General features: G+C 29.9%; 1 protein-coding gene across 3 annotated transcripts in view; it reads right to left on the bottom strand.

Annotated features, from left to right (window-relative positions):
- Window positions 1-17,733, bottom strand: part of LOC113375772 — a 30,023-nt gene extending 12,290 nt beyond the window's left edge. Inside the window, exons 1-13 of one of the 3 annotated variants that reach the window (XM_026615719.1) lie at window positions 17,587-17,733; window positions 11,574-11,703; window positions 11,313-11,514; window positions 11,048-11,244; window positions 10,427-10,682; window positions 9,753-9,921; window positions 8,166-8,293; window positions 6,050-6,563; window positions 4,160-4,228; window positions 1,958-2,977; window positions 1,762-1,868; window positions 1,351-1,498; window positions 159-250 (exon numbers count right to left, since the gene is read on the bottom strand). In XM_026615719.1, the coding sequence (XP_026471504.1) occupies window positions 159-250; window positions 1,351-1,498; window positions 1,762-1,868; window positions 1,958-2,977; window positions 4,160-4,228; window positions 6,050-6,563; window positions 8,166-8,293; window positions 9,753-9,921; window positions 10,427-10,682; window positions 11,048-11,244; window positions 11,313-11,514; window positions 11,574-11,701 (3,030 nt within the window). In that variant the 5' untranslated portion in view covers window positions 11,702-11,703; window positions 17,587-17,733. Of the gene's footprint in view, window positions 1-158; window positions 251-1,350; window positions 1,499-1,761; window positions 1,869-1,957; window positions 2,978-4,159; window positions 4,229-6,049; window positions 6,564-8,165; window positions 8,294-9,752; window positions 9,922-10,426; window positions 10,683-11,047; window positions 11,245-11,312; window positions 11,515-11,573; window positions 11,704-17,249; window positions 17,353-17,586 lie in introns of those variants that run through there. The other 2 variants (XM_026615723.1, XM_026615725.1) reach the window with 2 other exon arrangements.
- Window positions 17,734-18,815: the final 1,082 nt, after the last annotated feature.

Genomic DNA, 18,815 nt, shown 5'->3' with positions numbered 1-18,815 from the left:
AAAAATAACAAAGCTTATTTGCATTGTTATTAAATATGCATTAAAAATGATTATACATGAGGTTTGGATTATTTTCTCAAGTAGGAAGTTATACCAGAGTTTAATATTACTGCACATTATGTTAAGCAACATAAAAGTTGCCTTGAAATGTCTTTTACCTTTTTATGTGCAACGATAGCAGCATCAGAAACATTTTGAGCATTTGATCTTGGGGTATTCATGGCAACAGTTTGCATATGTACTTGATGAGCTGTAAATAAAATAAAAACAATTAAAATATTATAATTATTATATTTTCAGTTATATCAATTTGCAATATTTACAATTGTCTGAACAAAATACTTTTTTTTATTTTTGCTGGTCCTAAAAATCATAATCTACAACATTATCTACAAGTTAAAAGTGATGGTATTGAAAATCAGAATCAAGAAAAAAAATAGAAAAAATAGAATAAAAGAATTTATAGAAAAGAAATATAATAAAAAAATGAATAAATAATAAAAATAATATTAAAACAATAATCAATAATAAATAATAATACATGAACAAAATACATGAAATGTAATAAGTGATTTCTACTCAAAGTAAGGCATTTTATAAATAGCATAAAACAATCATTATTTAATGATACGCCTTAGACAACACAAAAATAATTCAAAACTATTTTGTCAAAACAATAGCATATTAAAACACATTATAAACTTCATCCCGACTGTAATCATTTGATTTTTTAACTAACACCTTGAAAATTTAGTCAAAAGACATTTTGCTGAAGATTGTTTCAATCAACTATATGACAAAGTCATAAATAAAAGTAATGACATCTTTTCAAAAAAATGTAAGACAAAATGTTAGTTTTTGGATTGTGTTTCCAAGTTTATTAAGCAATAAAAGTATGTCAAAATATTCTGTACAATTTTATTTCTGTACAATATTTATGTGCTTTTTTTTAAATCCTGTTTAAAAAAAACAACAAGCTTTGATAATATTTTAAAATTTAAAGATTGTTCTATTAATTCAGTTGTGATATATATGTTTATACAGTAATAATATTAATGTTTCTATTACACATTGTAGCATTTATCATGGATGATTGTTATTTTTTTTTTTCAATATTAGGATAAGAAAACTGAAAGTAATTTTTTCAATATTTAATTTCTTAAACACTATAGCTGCAAATTTCAGTCTAAATTTATTTTAATGCCATTGAAATAAAACTAGAACTATAGCCAAAACATTAATTTTAAGATAAATATAATAAAATTAATGTTTTTTATCTGGCAGCATCAAATAATACATATGCCAACATCAATGATACATGATAATTTATTATGATATATAAATATTTACCTGTTGGAAGACTATCATTATGAATTTGCTGCCTATTAGCAACTTGGTGCACATTTCCAGTTTGCATTGAGTTACGAATTGGCGTGCTGGTCTGGGCTCTAAACATGTTTGCATTGAAGAATTGTGTTGATGCAGTGTTTTCAAAATCCTTAAAATTAAAAAATATATAATATAATATAAAAATGCATAATATATATAGATAAAATAATTTTTATCTTTACTAGACACCTGTAGTTAAATTTATGCATTTATTTTTTAATAAAATATGTGTAGAAATAGAAATTTAATATTGTCTGATAGAATATAGAGTTATTTAACATGCAATTAAAGTTTATACAAAATTTCAAAGATTGATGATATTTTTTAACAAATCAAGTACGTAGTTTAATTATTAGTAAACAAAATACATACTCCTGAAGCTGTAGTTTCTGCCGGTTGCCCTTGTTGATGCTGTTGGTAAATTTGTTGAGCAGCTTGATGTTGAGCATAATGTTGGTTGGACCATTGTTGAGTATTGCCTAAATAAAAATTATTAAATAAGCAAATAAATAGTGTATATATATATATAATATATATATATATATATATAAATATCAATTATATTTACTTGGTTGTTCAGCCTGCAGCCGACTGCCCTCTGGCATCTGCCTCACATACGACATATGATCATTGATCACATGATTTACATACTGCTGCTGCTGCTGTTGATGGTGTTGTTGCTGCTGCTGTTGCTGATGATGTTGTTGCTGCTGTTGCTGTTGGTGGTGATGGTGCTGCTGCTGCTGTTGCTGTGCATAAACATTTTCTCCTCCATACTGCGAGTACATGTGCACCTCATTCCCTTGGGCATGCCCATTATACTGCCTGGTGTACATTTGTTCATGATTTGTGTACTGTTGTTGACTATTATTGTACTCAAACTGATTCCCATGATACACATGATCGTTCTGGTTACCAAATTGATTAACAAGTGCCCTTGGTGTCATTTGATGCTGATTCTGGTAATCCATGCCAGTTGATGTTACTGGATATTGATTGGTTCGAGGCGTGTTGTAGTGTTGGTTGAAGCTTGTGGGTGTTGTGGGTTGTGTTTGGACCACGTACTGCACTTGGGGACTCCTTATAGTGTTAGAAGTCATGGAATGGTTACCAGAAGCCATGGGGTGAGCGGAGGGACTTATAGGATGGGTAGTCGGAGTCATGGGATGGGCAGAAGGTGTCATTGGATGGCCAGTGGGCGTCATGGGATGGGCAGAGGATGTCATTGGATGGCCAGTGGGCGTCATGGGATGGGCAGAGGGTGTCATTGGATGAGAAGTAGGCGTCATTGGATGAGCAGAGGGTGTCATTGGATGAGAAGTAGGCGTCATTGGATGAGAAGTAGGCGTCATTGGATGTGCAGAAGGTGCCATTTGATGGGTAGTGGGAGTCACGGGATGGGCAGAAGTTGTAGCACTGTGACTACTCGGTGACACATGTTCACTTGGACCCCTATTATACTGGTGATTTCCATACAAGTTTCCCTGCACATGGTGTGTGTACTGATGTGATGGGGCCAAATATTGCTGGACAGTAATACTAGGTGCTGCTTGTTGTTGGCCCCCATACTGTCGAACTGGTGTACTGACTGTTGGAAATAATTCAAATTAATATTTAAAAAAACACCATTTCAGAACATGTTAATGGTTTCCTAAACTTTCTCAATGTCGCACTGAAATAAAGACTTCAAAACTAAAATGCATTTTGTAATAAATTGTTTAGAAGCAGTTCAATAGTGTAAGAAGAAAATAAGATGTTTTGGAAGATATTTTGTCGAAAGCAGCACTCGAAACTCAGGTAGTAAACATGTCGTTTATAGATATTTCATTTAATAATTTTTATATAATGGCAATATTTCTAATTTTTATATATACTATTTTGTGATGTAACATAAATGGAAAATTACAAGCAATGAAAGTTGAGAAATTAGAAAGATATAGAAATCCAAAAAAATCAAGTTTCAAAAATTGTAAGCTTGAAAAACTTAGAACTAAAGTAAGAAATTTATATAAATAAATTATATAAAATTACAATACTAAGTAAATTCAATATTTAACAACTAAATGAATAATTTAATGAAAAATTGTTAAATTCCTCATTATTTTAGTAATGTAAAGTAAACATTAAGTCAAAGACTAAAAAATATACAACTTGATAAAAAAGAAAGCAAATGTAAAAACTAAAAATAAAAAAAGAATTAGTGAAAAAAATATAATAACTGAAAAAATACAAAAAATAAATAGATAAAACTAAATAAGTAATAATTGAATTCATTTCGAAATAAAAAAAATTAGTTCATTCTTAAAATAAAAATTCGTAAAATTAGAAAACATAAGTTTGAAACAAATGGGAAACCTATTTTTATTTGATACAAATGAATCTTAGAATATAATTATATTCTATCATATTTTTTAATAGATGATGTAAGAAACCTGGTTATAAAAAAGTGCAACTGATGCTAAGATCCAGTTTTTCTGTTACATTTAATTCTTTCATTTTAAAAAATATTGAAATGTTCAGATAGTGCAAGGAAGTAAACAGCTCTAAAAAACTGAAATTATGTTCCAAAGTCTGATAATCATGCATAACACATAAAAATCATTCTGTAACAGATTAAAATATGTATTACATCAAAAAACTATAATGCAATAAAATACAAGCAAAACAGTAAAAATGCTTAAGAGAAGTTTTAATAACTAGAATGAATAAAAAAAAAAAATCAACTACAAAAAACACAACAAAGCAACAGTTCGAAATCAATTCGACTCACTCAATTGGTTTTCCTCGATTTGGTCCTGATAAATCATGAACGGTTCGTACTGAACTCGATTATCATTGACTAGAATTTAATTAATATTAATAGCAATATTAATTTATGTCATAAACTAAAAATATTATTGAACTATTATGGGTTTACTTCTCTGGGAATTTGATGGCACAGTTGATAGTCAAAACAAACATCTTTAAATATTAGAGGCCTATGAAAAATGATGTCATTATAAAAATTCATTAATATTTGGAATAATGAGACGCGAGCTTACGATAAACACACTGTGTATCTTCTGTTCTGTAATTTGAAGTGAATAAAATGAAAAAATATTTAACTAGTTGGTATTGGTATTTTGCCTTGAGGCAAGTTACATGAACTTCCCTATATGTGCAAAAAATCGACTTAATCAATGAAAAATAAATTAAATTATGATTGATTAAAAGTATTCTGAGTGGATTTATTACACATCATTAAAAACGAACGATTTCGTTAACTCTGAGTCTTTTCTGAAAGCAAATTTTCAAAATTAAATAATTTTTATAATTAAACCAGTTTCCGTAAGACTTTATCGTTATACCAATTAAATCGTACAATTTTAATTTTAACAAACATAAAAAAAACTATTCATTTTCTCAAACTTTGAGGATTTTTTTAAATTAAACTACTTGTCGTAAGACCGTAATACATCAGTAAGTTCTATAAGAGCATGATATATATCACCAAAAAAAGTTCCATAAAAATCTGCTAATTTTTTTTTTCAACAATTAATTACAACAAAACGTTTCGGTAGATTTTCACCTAAAACTAATCAGTATCATTCCAAACTAATATCTTTCGATGAGTTTTTCATTTTTTAAAATTGATTCGGTAGTATAAGCTTAAATGTGGACGAAATGTTTAACACTTTTTTCCAAATTACAAAAAAATGGCTTGGCAGATCGTCGCACAAAACTGACAAACGATAGTCCTCATTGAAATGGATCAAATGGCTTTTAAATTTCTGAAATCAGTTCAGGCGTTTTTGAGCAAACGTCGATGCTTTCCATCGACAATTTTGACAAATGCCAAAAAAACTATAATAATTTTTGCAAAATTTGAAGAATTATTAAAATTAAACGGCTTGTCGTAGGGCCGTAATATTTTAGTATGATCTATAAGACTATGATATCTACCATCAAAAAAAAATCAAAAATCGTAGATTTTTTTTTTTTTTAACACTTTATTACAAGAAAACGGCCCGGCCGATTTTTACCAAAAACTAATCAGCACGATTCCCAACCAATATCTTTCGAACAGTTTTTGAATTTTTAAAATCGATTCAGAATTGCGGGCTAAAACGCGGACAATTTTTTTTCACTTTTCTGCAATTTACAAAGAAACGTCTGGTCTTCATCGAGATACATATTAAATTTAAAAATTTTTAGGCTTTTAATTTTTTAGGCTTTTAAATTTTTGAAATCGGTGCAGCCATTTTTGAGAAAACGTCGATTTACGTCAAAAAATCTGTTCAAATTACATTCACACACACACATACACTCACATACTTTTTCCAAATTTGGTCCCATTCGATTCAGAATGGCTTGAAACGTCGAGAAAACATAAAATTAGCGAATCGGATTTTTTGATGAAAACTTCAACTTCTCCTTCGAGAAGTTAATACAATTATAATTATGAGTTTGTTTAAAAGACATTAATTGATTAGTTAAATGAAAGAGATAACTTTTTTTGGGAAATAAGTAGTTCAATATTATATAATTCATCATAGGCTCTGCATAGGCCTATAATATTTTAGGATGTACTTTCAACTATATAACCATGAGAAGTTTCATCAAAATCCCAGACGAGTAAACAGATTCTCCTTAATTTTATTAAACTAATCTATCCACTCACCAGTATATGAATACGATCCATTGTTCTCATAATTATTACTGGTGCTCTGCTCCACTTGCTGGTTTTGATATGCTTGAGGAGGCTGCTGTTGCTGATATTGTTGTTGATATTGCTGCTGAGCATTCTGAACCTGCGGCTGATGGTGTTGCTGGATATTTTGAACCTGCTGGTGCTGTTGTTGAGCATTCTGTTGCACTTGCTGCTGGTGCTGAATATTGTGAACCTGCTGTTGGGCATTTTGGATTGGATGAACCTGCTGGGGGTGCAGTTGAGCATTTGGTTGAACTTGTTGCTGCTGCTGAACCTGCTGGTGCTGCAGTTGAGCATTCGGTTGAACTTGTTGCTGCTGTTGAACTTGCTGGTGCTGCAGTTGAGCATTGTGTTGAACTTGTTGCTGCTGTTGAAGTTGTTGCTGTTGCCTTTGTTGTTCTTGCAACTTTTTAGCTTGAAGCTTTTTGAAATATTTTGCTGCATTTATTTCTTCAAAACTATATTCTTTGCCATTGCAGTAAACCTGGAATTGGAGATGATTGTTATAGATAAACTAGTTGAAGGTGGCATTTTGCCTTAAGGCAAGTTGCATGGACTTGTGTAATAATTTATACAATCAAAATTGAGATTTAGAAATTTAGATAAAATTTGCAAATGTTCATTGCCAGAAGTGCGGACTATCTTGATTACAGCTAAATCTTACAGAATTTTTCTTTTATGAATTTGAAAGCAGTTGAGTCCCTAGAAGCAATGAAATTTGAAAATATCCATATTAAGGACCACCCTAATACATACATACATATATATATATATATACTAGCAAACCCGACGAAGTCCGTTTCGCCACCAGATGGTTTCGTGAGAAAGATGAAGAAGTTTTTTGTTTGTTTTAGATTTGAAAAGGAAAAATTTGATTTTATTGCACAACAGTAATGAATTTATTTCGATTACAAAAATGAAGTGTTTTTTAGTTGAACTTCTCTAAGTAAATAAAAGTGAATCCGCAAATTATTCGTTTCATTGAAGTGCTCTTTGGTAAACCACATTTTTTGTTTTTTGGTCTGACGTTAACACAAACAAAGCGGATGATTTTCCAACTTGTGAACAGGCAACGTATAACTGCCCATGTGAAAAACAATGATTTTCTAAATAATCTATTTGAAATTTAACCCGCAAACACTAAGCGATTGGCCTTGCGACTTGTTATTGCGAACGCAAGGCGAACTGGAAACTGCAATCGTTTGATGTCAAACGGAAGACCAGTCGGAATCATTGGTATGTCACCAAATCGCCAGCAATTTTTGATTGAATGGTAAAATTCAGTGCCTGTACATCATTATTCTTTGCGACAAGAATTATGCTCGTTGACTTAACTAAGCATAATTCTGATAATTCTCACTAATGTCATTACTCGAATTTTTAATTACGGTGCGTGAAGTTCCAGCAATTTGCATTAAGGCACGATGCCATGCACAACTAATTTTCTTAGCTATAAACCTTGCGGAGCCCGAGACCTTTCCAACGAATGCAAAATTGTCGAAATCGGTTCGTGCGTTCTAGAGTTATTTCGTCAGGAAGGAAAACCCGATTTATTTTTATATATATAGAAGATATATATATATATATATATATATATATATATACATACATAAGTAAAAAAAAAAATCCTCTAAAAAATATATGCTATCACAGATTACACAAGAATTTACTTAATAACATATGTTAACAATAAATATACAAAACTTTTAATTGAATTGCAGACTATTTAAATGTTAATATTAAGAGCTAAAAGTTTCAGAGATTTTTTTTATATAAATTTGAAGTATTGGAGTCCCTGGGAGCAAGGAAATTCTAAAATATCCATATTAAGTTCATTATCATAGTGAATAACTTGTAACATATAACACATAATGCTAATTTAGGTTTCCATATTTTATATTTTAAATTATAACACACTGATGATGAGACAAACCTAGTCTCGAAACTTTTGTAAAATTATTATTTAATAAATTAGTGCAAAAAAGAGTATTGTTTGTTCATATTTCTAAATTAATATAAATATATATATATATATATATATATATGTATATATATAATGCATTTATTGTATTTCTAATTATCTCACCTCATTTTTTATATACATTGCTTTTTTCGTTGGATCTTCTGGATCAGGAATGCATATAGGAGGCTTCCAATTTGAGTAATCTTCATTGCATACTGGAAATCTATGTTCCGGCATAGGATCTTCATGAACTAAAAATATACAAATAGATTAAAACATTTTACTAATAAATTATTGATTATTTGATTAATTTTAATATTAACAATTAAAAATAAGTGCAAAAACTTAAATAATGAACAAAAAGATTATCCAATTCTATTATATTCTATAAGAACTAAGACAAAGAATAATTAACTTCCTGAAGAAGAAGTTAATGTTTTCATAAAAAAATCCGATTCGCTAATTTTATGTTTCCTCGACGTTTCAAGCCATTCTGAATCGAATGAGAACAAATTTGGAAAAAGTATGTGTGTGAAAAGATTTTTTGCCGTAAATCGACGTATTCTCAAAAACGGCTGGACTGATTTCAAAAATTAAGAAGTCATTCGATGTATCTCGATGAGAACTATCGTTTGTCGCTAGGATCGGCCGAGCCATTTCTTTGTAAACCGCAAATAGGTGAAATTTTTTTCGTGTTTTATAAAAAAACTTCGTTTTAGCCCTCAATTCTGAATCGATTATAAAAATTCAAAAACCGTTCGAACGACATTAGTTGGGAATCGTGCTGATTAGTTTTTGGTAAAGATCGGCCGGGCCGTTTTCTTGTAATAAAGTTTAAAAAAAAAAAAAATCCACGATTTTTATGATTTTTTTTGACGGTAGATACCATAGTCTTCTAGATCATACTAAAATATTACGGCCCTACGACAAGTCGTTTAATTTTGAAAATTCTTCAAAGTTTGCAAAAATTAGAATAGTTTTTTTGGCATTCGTCAAAATTAGACCTTTGATCGACGTTTTCTCAAAAACGTCTGAACCGATTTCAGAAATTTAAAAGCCATTTGATGTATCTCAATGAGTAGTATTGTTTGTCAGTTTTGTGAGACCATCTGCCAAGCCGTTTCTTTGTAATTTGAAAAAAAGGGTTAAACTTTTCGTCCACATTTAAGCACAAACTACCGAATCGATTTTAAAAAATCAAGAACTGTTTGAAAGACATCAGTTGGAAATGATACTGATTAGTTTTAGGTAAAAATCTACCAAACCGTGTTCTTGTAATGAACTGTTTTATGGAACTCTTTTTGGCGATATATATTAAGGTCTTATAGAACTTACTAAAATATTACTATTTATATACTATCATTACTATTATTTGAGCAAATGAGTAGTTTTTTTGATGTCTGTTAGAATTAAAATCAGACAATTTATTTGGTATAACGATAGAGTACTTGGTCTTAATGCACATACTAAACCATTAAAATCCTACAAAAACAAGTTCAATTATAAAAATAATTGATTTGTGAAAATTTGCTTTTAGAAAATACGCCTCTTTTCAATTATGTGTAATAAATCCATTCGGATTACTTTTAATCACTCATAAATTAATTTATTTTTTATTGATTAGGTCGATTACTTATACATATTGGAAAGTTCAAGTAACTCGCCGCAAGGCAAAATACCAATACCAACTAGTTTTATTATTATCATTACTTTGAAAAGGTGTTTGGCTAGATGTGATCGATAATGTTGGATTCAGGCCCTTTGGTTTAGTCCAAGGGCCTGGTTCTATATTATTCTCATCTCGAGCATCTTTTATAATCGTTTTCTGAGTCCCACTTGAACCTGCTGCTTCTCCAATTCCCTGGTGATCACCCTGATCCTGGAAAAAGGAAAGATGTGAAAACAGAGGAAAAATAGAAGTTAAATGTGGCATTTTGCCTTCAGACAAGTTAAAAATAATTAACAAAGGTATTGAGTTTAGTAATTTAGATAAAATTTTCAACTTTTTATTTTGAAAATCAAGTTTTCACTTTTATTCAAAAGTAATCAATGGGTTTTCCAATTGATATCTTTCATATTTACCACACATTGAAGCTCATTTAGAACATAAACTCATGTTAAATTTCACATAAAATGAGAAAAAAACTATTCAACATTTAATTACAATGAAACGCCTCACCAATCATCTCGCAACACTAATCAATGGGAGTGTTTATTGGCTTTTGAATTTTTAAAATAATTGCAGCCATTTGATACACTTACTTAGTATCAAATGATTCAAAATGGCTTGAGAGATCAAAAGATAAAATAGGCAAGTCAAATTAATTAATAAAAGCCAACTTCTCCTTTGGGAAGTAGTTAAAAATAAATTAAATTTAGTGTACCTCATAAACAAAAAGTTTTCTTTGAGTCCCTGCATGTTGCAGTTGTTGTTGTTGATTATTTCTTTCGCTATGCATAACTCCTGGATGTAAATTTCTTAAATTTTCTCCTGTTCTTTGACTAGGAGCCGTTGCAATATTTTTTCTCTTAAAAGACCTTAAGGAAGTTAGAGCTTGCCTTTGCGAAGCTAGCATCTCACTATTTCTTTGAAGTTTTGTTTGTGATGTCATCGCCTGTTGTTCAAAGCACAGCAATTTACTAAAAGAAAAATGAATGCATTAATATATTATATATTATATATATATTCTTGGAGCAAAGAAAAGACTCCACTGAGCACAATCCTGAAAAGAAAAGAAAACTGGATCAGAACAGTTCTGCAGAAAGAGTGCCTCGTCCTAAAATACAGGGAACTGAAAGTGAAATGCAAGATCAAGAAGCATGGAAGCACAAGTTTGGAAAGAAAAAATCATAAAAAGAATAAAAAGTGATTAATGGTTCTGAATTACTAGTAATTAGAATAATAAACAAAAGAGGGGAAGAAAATCATTGATTTTGTAGTGCTCTCATACCATGGACATGCCTTCAGGCAGACTACTATTTATTATTATATATATATTTCTTACGTATATGTCTCCTGTAAGTAATCCAAGGGTTGTGCCCGAGCATTTATTCCAGTTGCATAAACTTTCTTTGCATTGGCCAAATCATTTGCAGCATGAAAATGGTAACCCCAACCGCAGTAAAATTCAGCAACCATTGTTCCTACACCTCTATTGTACAAGGTGCGAAATATTTCTAGAGCATTAGGTTGTGTATCGATCTAAATACAAAAAAAAAAGATTAATAAAAACCTTGCTGATAAATGAATTGGGAAATTTATGCACTTACATATTTTAGCCACAACTTTATAAATCTGTGGTCTTGAAAATAATGCTCATTATGTTCATATAACATTAGGCATTTGACTATTAGCTCATTAATTAATAAATCATTTCCCATTTGGGGTGTCTGTTCGACCCATCCGATGTATTCAAACCAATTGTTCAACGGGTCCGGCCCGCTGTAGGTGTTGATTTTATTTTCAAACTCACTAGAAAAAGAAATAGATGTAAACAAATAATTTAATTAATTATATTATGGTTTACTTACGCCTTTTGTTGTTTTAAGATAGTCTCAACGGCTTCATCATCTTGAGCCTCCAACGCTGGTATTAGGCGTCCCAAATCTCTACCTCCTCGAAGGGGTTTGATGTTTTCTTTACTTTTTTCAATATTCATTTCTAGGGAAATTAAAAACCATGTTATGAATAAAAACCAAACTATGAAGTTAATTGTACATTTATAGATTCTGATTATTGTAATTGGCCAAAATTATTTTACCAAAACCAAAACTTTTTTAGTATTAAATAAGTAACTCTTTTTAAATAAATAATTGATTTTTGAAATATATTTATACTTCCAATTTGACTTGCAAAAGGTTACAATAAATGTCTGACCACAATTATATAAAAAAAAATCATACCAAGAGAATAATAAACAATAATACAAGTTATTGTTTACACTCTTCTGTATCTAAATATAACAAATTAAATAAACCAAAACTTTTACAGCATTCAATAAATAACTTTTTTAATAATAATTGATATAGACATAATCTTTTGAAGTTATACTTCCCATTTGACTTGCAAAAGGTTACAATAAATGTCTGAACGCAATTATATAGAAATATCACACCAGGAGAATAATCATTCAAAATAGACATTTGGATGGAGACCAAGAGTGTTTTGTTTAGTGGATTTACCAGGAGAACAGTACAATCAACAAATTTTGTAAGGAATCAAGTGATGTGCTTACAAAATACACCTAAGTCTGTTTTTACACGGAGATTGGTTCCAGAAGAAGCCGTGTAAAAAAAAAAACGTGTAAAAAAAGACATTGATCTTATACAAAAATGGGTGATTTGTTCCTAATCTCTAAAACCTATTAAAATTGGTGAAAAACAATAATTTTTAAGAACAAGAATTAAATTAGTGCTATTCACATTTGCTTTGACCAGTAAAAATTGTTTGTACGCGCTAAAGGGGAATTCACTTAAATCTTTAAGCTAGTGTTCGCAAATTATCGATACTATCGATGGTTTCAGACTTTTTTCTTTCATAAATACTTTTTTGTGATATGAACATACTTCGCAAAAATTTAATTTGACAAAAAAAATTTAGGTACATAAAATTTCAAATCGTGCTAAATGGAATAAATTCGTGTAAAACAATTAAAAATATTCAATTTTCAAACCGTGTTATATCAAAACCGTGTACAAAAAGACCGTGTAAAAACAGACTTAGATGTAGTCATTTAAATGGAGACCAAGGGTGTTTTGTTAATTTAATTTACCAGGAGAACAGTCATAAGTCAAGTAAAGTGCTTCTAAAATAATCATTTAAATCGAGACGAAGAGTGGTTTGTTTAACAGAACAGTCACATCAACCAACTTTGTAGGAAATCAAATAAAGTGCTTACAAAATAATCATTTAAATAGAGACCAAAAGTGTTTTGTTTACTTGATTCACCGGGAGAACAGTCACATCTACCAATTTTGTAGGATATCAAGTAAAGTGCTTCTAAAATAATCGCTTAAATAGAGACCAAGAGTGTTTTGTTTATTTGATTCACCGGGAGAACAGTCACATCTACCAATTTTGTAGGATGTCAAGTAAAGTGCTTCTAAAATAATCGCTTAAATAGAGACCAAGAGTGTTTTGTTTATTTGATTCACCGGGAGAACAGTCACATCTACCAATTTTGTAGGATGTCAAGTAAAGTGCTTCTAAAATAATCGCTTCAATAGAGACCAAGAGTGTTTTGTTTATTTGATTCACCGAGAGAACAGTCACATCTACCAATTTTGTAGGATGTCAAGTGAAGTGCTTACAAAATAGTCATTTAAATAGAGACCAAGAGTGTTGTATATTGGATTTAACAGGAGATCAGTCACATCAACCAACTTTGTAGAAAGTCAAGTGAAGTGCTTACAAAATAGTCAATTAAATGGAGACCAAGAGTGTTTTGTTACCAGAAGAGACCAGTTTGCAGGAAGTTAAGTAAAGTGAGTCATTTAAATGGAAACCACGAGTGTTTTGTTTATTTGATTCACCAGGAGAACAGTCACATCAATCAATTTTGTAGGAAGTCAAGTAAAGTGCTTCTAAAATAATCATTTAAATAGAGACCAAGAGTGTTTTGTTTATTTGATTCACCGGGAGAACAGTCACATCTACCAATTTTGTAGGATGTCAAGTGAAGTGCTTACAAAATAGTCATTTAAATGGAGACCAAGAGTGTTTTATTTGATTTACCAGGACACAGTCAACATTTAACAGTCACATCAACCAATTTTGTAGAATATCAGGTAAAGTGCTTCTAAAATAATCATTTAAATAGAGACCAAGAATGTTTTGTTTATTTGATTCACCAGGAGAACAGTCGCATCTACCAATTTTGTAGGATGTCAAGTAAAGTGCTTACAAAATAGTCATTTAAATGAAAACCAAGAGTGTTTTGTTTATTTGATTTACCAGGATAACAGTCACATTAACCAATTTTATAGGAAGTCAGGTAAAGTTCTTACAAAATAGTCATTTAAATGGAGACCAAGAGTGTTTTTTTATATGATTTACCAGATGAACAGTCACATCAACCAATTTTGTAAGATGTCAAGTGAAGTGCTTACAAAATAGTCATTTAAATGGAGACCAAGAGTGTTTGGTCTATTTGATTTACCAGGTGAACAGTCATATCAACCAATTTTGTAGAAAGTCAAGTAAAGTGCTTCTAAAATAATCATTTAAATAGAGACCAATAGTGTTTTGTTTATTTGATTCACCAGGAGAACAGTCACATCTACCAACTTTGTAGGAAGTCAAGTGAAGTGCTTACAAAATAGACATTTAAATGGAAACCAAGAGTGTTTAATTTATTTGATTTACCAGGTGAACAGTCACATCAACCAATTTTGTAGAAAGCCAAGTAAAGCGCTTACAAAATAGTCATTTAAATAGAGACCAAGAGTGTTGTTTATCGGATTTACCAGGAGAACAGTCGCATCAACCAATTTTGTAGAAAGTCAAGTAAAGTGCTTACAGAACAGTCATTTAAATGAAGACCAAGAGTGTTTGTTTATTTGATTTACCAGGATAAGAGTCACCTTAACCAATTTTGTAGGAAGTCAAGTGAAGTGCTTACAAAATAGTCATTTAAATGGAAACCAAGAGTGTTTGTTTATTTGATTTACCAGGATAACAGTCACATTAACCAATTTTGTAGGAAGTCAAGTAAAGTGCTTACAAAATAGTCATTTGTAAGCCAAATGCAGGAGATTCTAAGCTTATAAGAGTTCTATGCTCGAAGATGATAAAGGGTAGGAAGGATTCTACAATCGAAGAAGATGCAAGATGCTTTAGTTTAGTCATTGATTTGTTTGATAAATATTATTCAACTAACTAGAAAATTGAACCTGCTAATCATATCAAATTTGGATGTCACTGTAAGATTCCAACATAACAAAACCAGAATGCTGAAATTGCTATCAAAACCAGAAAAATGCCAATGTCAATCCACTATAAATAGAATCAGATGATCAGTATTAGTATTTCAAAGCAAAAACAACAAATTGGATTAAAGTGCACAGCCATAGTAAAAATTATTTCCAAATTCCAAATGCTATTTATATTTCACCAAATTGTGCAAAATTTTGCCATACAGCCACTATACACATCCACAAGACATAATTAGTGAAGAAATTGATTATTATGAGTCTCTGATCCTTACAGAAGATTTTAATGTGAATTTCTCATAACCTCGGCATTAATCTTGCAGACAAATGTGGCTTGGAGATGATAAATGGTAGGAAGTATCCTACAGTCGAAAAAGCTGCAAGATGCTTTAGTTACCATAATCTAACACATTCTCCATTCAAAGATCAAAAATTAAAAGATGCCAGTAATAAAATAAATGTGGTTTTGAGATGATAAATGGTAGGAAGGTTCCTATAATCGAAGAAGTTGCAAGATGCTTTAGTTAGCATAATCTAATGCAATCTCCATTTGAAGATCAAAAATTAAAAAATGCCATTAATTGTGAATTGTTACTAAAGCAACGTTAATAAAGTCAATAAGCATTAAAGAAGCAAAAGTACAGCTTCTTTCGAATGGAGAAATTGATTATTATGAATATCTGATCCTTACAGGAGATTCTAATGTAAATTTCTCATTAGCTCGGCATTAATCTTGAAAACAAAGGTGACTTGGAGATGATTATAGGAAGGATCCTACAATCAAAGAAGATGCAAGATGCTTATCAGTCAACTAACTAACCAGAAAATTGAACCTGCTGTCGTCATATCAAATTTTGATTTCACTGTCAGATTTCAACAAAACGAAATCCAGAATGGTGGAATTGATATCAAAATCAGTAAAATGTCAATGTTAATCCACTAGAAATAGAATTAGATAATCGACAAAAAACTGGATTAATGTGCACAGCTATATACAAACAACAACCATAATAAAAATTGATCCAAAGAAATTTATTCTGAATGTTATTACCAAATTTCTGAAATTGTTTCTGAATATATTACCAAATTGTGCAAAATCTTGCCATACAGCCACTATCCACATCCACAAGACGTAATTAATAAAGAAATTGATTATTAGGAGTCTGATCCTTGCAGGAGATCCTATTGTAAATTTCTCATTACCTCGGCATTAATCTTAAGGACAAATGTGGCTTTGGAGATGATAAATTGTAAGAAGGATCCTACAGTCGAAAAAGATGCAAGATGCTTTAGTTAGCATAATCTAACCCATTCTCATAAAATAAGTCATAAAATAAATGTGGCTTTGAGTTGATAAATGGTAGGAAAGATCCTACAATCGAAAAAGACGCAAGATGCATGCTTTAGTTATCATAATCTAACCCATTCTTCATTCAAAAATTGAAAACTAAAAAGATGCCAGTAATAAAATAAATGTGGCTTTGAATTAATAAATGGTAGGAAGGATCCTACAATCGAGGAAGATGCAAGATGCATACTTTAGTTAGCAAAGGCATTCTTCTATTCAAAAAACAAAAATTAACAGATGTCAGTAAAAAAATAAATGTGGCTTTGAGATGATAAAATGTAGAAAGGATCCTACAATTGAAGAAGATGCAAGATGCATGCTTTAGTTATCATAATGCCATTAATTGTGAATTGTTACTAAAACAATCTTAATAAAGTTAACACAAAAAGTATAACTTTTTTGAGCAGAACAACAGTCCTTCATCATCATCCTCTCTTAGAAATAATGAAGAATGAGGTTATAGAAATGCAGAAATAATGAACAAGCAGAAAATGAAGAAAAATGGAAAAAACTATTCGCTCATTATAATATATATATATATATATATATATATATATATATATATATAATATATAATATTTTACAAATATCAAAAATTAGCTACATTTTTATGATTTAATAATATTTGAAATATTGCTAAAATCCTTCAGCCACTAGCAAAGCTATTAAAAGCTATACGAAGCATCATTTTAATTAAATATTTGTTAATTTGATCATTTTACTACATAGCCCAAAAAGTAGCTCCAAAAATCTTTAAAACACAGCCATAATAGTACCTATGAAAAACAAGGTAATTATTACCACAAAATTAAATATAATGCAGAGTATAATTGAAAATACAATTGAATATATACTCTTGTGGAAACAATATGTACAAGTCACAAAAAAACATGTTACAAGCATTGTGCAAATTTATATGAAAGCCTCACCTTATACATGCACCATTTAAATACCATTGAACAAATTCCAAAGCTTCTTTTATCCCCAAAATATGAAAATCACTACAACAGCACCCGTTGCAAATGTTTCAAAAGGAATCACCTCGAAATGTCAAATCGGAAGACATAACCAAACTCATAAATTAAATTATCCTGAACTTATAAAAACCACAACTGCTTTATATCAATTATTACATTATTTTTAACACCAAAACAAGTGTTTTGTATGAGATTTATCTAAAATAATCAGAAATGTCATAACGACTCATAACCGAGCTGTCGAGACTTTTTTTTACCAAGTAAGAAAATATTAAGATAAAGGGCTCACCTGTTATGTAAAAATTTGGCCGGATTGAATAATAAATAATTTAAAATGCTAACTATTGTATAAAACTATCACAACACTTTCAATTAAAATTTTGGTTTGCCATTAATTCGTGAGACTTGAGATTTGAGAGCCCTTGGTTAAATACATCAGAGCGAGGTACCAACATCGAGGGAAGTAAGTAACAAGAGGTTTTTTTGAAAATTTTGAAAAATTATACGACGAATGACTTTTTTTTCAAATTATTTATTATTTTAGTAATTAATTCTTTCTTGAACTAACATTTTAAACATTTTTATTCACCTTGTGATAATTAATAGTTTGATAATGTTGGTAGCAATGTTGCATGTATGACTTATTATTAACTTCTCGATACTTGAACTGTCAACATTTAAAACTGCCACCAAAAAATTCTTGTAACGAATTTTAATTGTAAATTTATTAGAAAATGATTCAAAATTTAATTTGAAAAGGACTCAATAATTGTTGCTAAATTAATACTAAATATATTACAATCGCAAAACAAAAGATTTTGCTCTTTTATAATTAGTTAGGTAAGTAAACATTTAACAGTTTTTTGAAAATTTTCTAACAATGGGCGTTAGCTACGAAGTATAAACATGAAATACCATTTTAAATGTACCTATAGATAACTTATTAAATATATAAAATAACTAGTTTTGTATGGCATCGTGCCTTTAGGTGAGTTGCTGGAAAGAAATATTTAATGTTTTCAAATAGATTATTATGAGCACTGAAACTTTCGTTATTCGTATTTTATAGACCTATAAATTTTATAGACCAAAAAATTCTTGTAACGAATTTTAATTGTAAATTAATTAGAAAAGGATTCAAAATTCAATTACAAAAGGACTCAATAATTGTTGCTAAATTAATACCAAAGATATAACAATCACAAAACAAAAGATTTTGTTCTTTTATAATCAATTAGGTAATTAGGTAATATTTACTTTTCATGTTTTTTGTTTATAAACAAAACTTTTTCAAGTGGAGTTAACACGAAGGATCTTGCCTAATATTTCCAAGTATTATATAAACTGAATTGCAAAGTTAAAATTATTCAATATGCAAGCTTTTTCGAATTCTAGCTAGAATTAAAATAAAAATCCAAATAATCATCGATATTCAAAAATTTTTTTTAAAGTTTAAGTTTTTACTTAAATTAGCTCAATTTATCAATAAAGCCTTTTGTTAGTTCTTTTATTTTTATA

The sequence above is a fragment of the Ctenocephalides felis genome, unplaced genomic scaffold (genome assembly GCF_003426905.1).
Source record: "Ctenocephalides felis isolate EL2017-DRISC unplaced genomic scaffold, ASM342690v1 CF-g0.4_SCAFFOLD_00845, whole genome shotgun sequence".
NCBI classification, from domain to species: Eukaryota; Metazoa; Arthropoda; class Insecta; order Siphonaptera; family Pulicidae; genus Ctenocephalides; species Ctenocephalides felis.
Note: the sequence above shows the minus strand (reverse complement) of the source record. Positions and strands in the feature narration are given on the sequence as shown.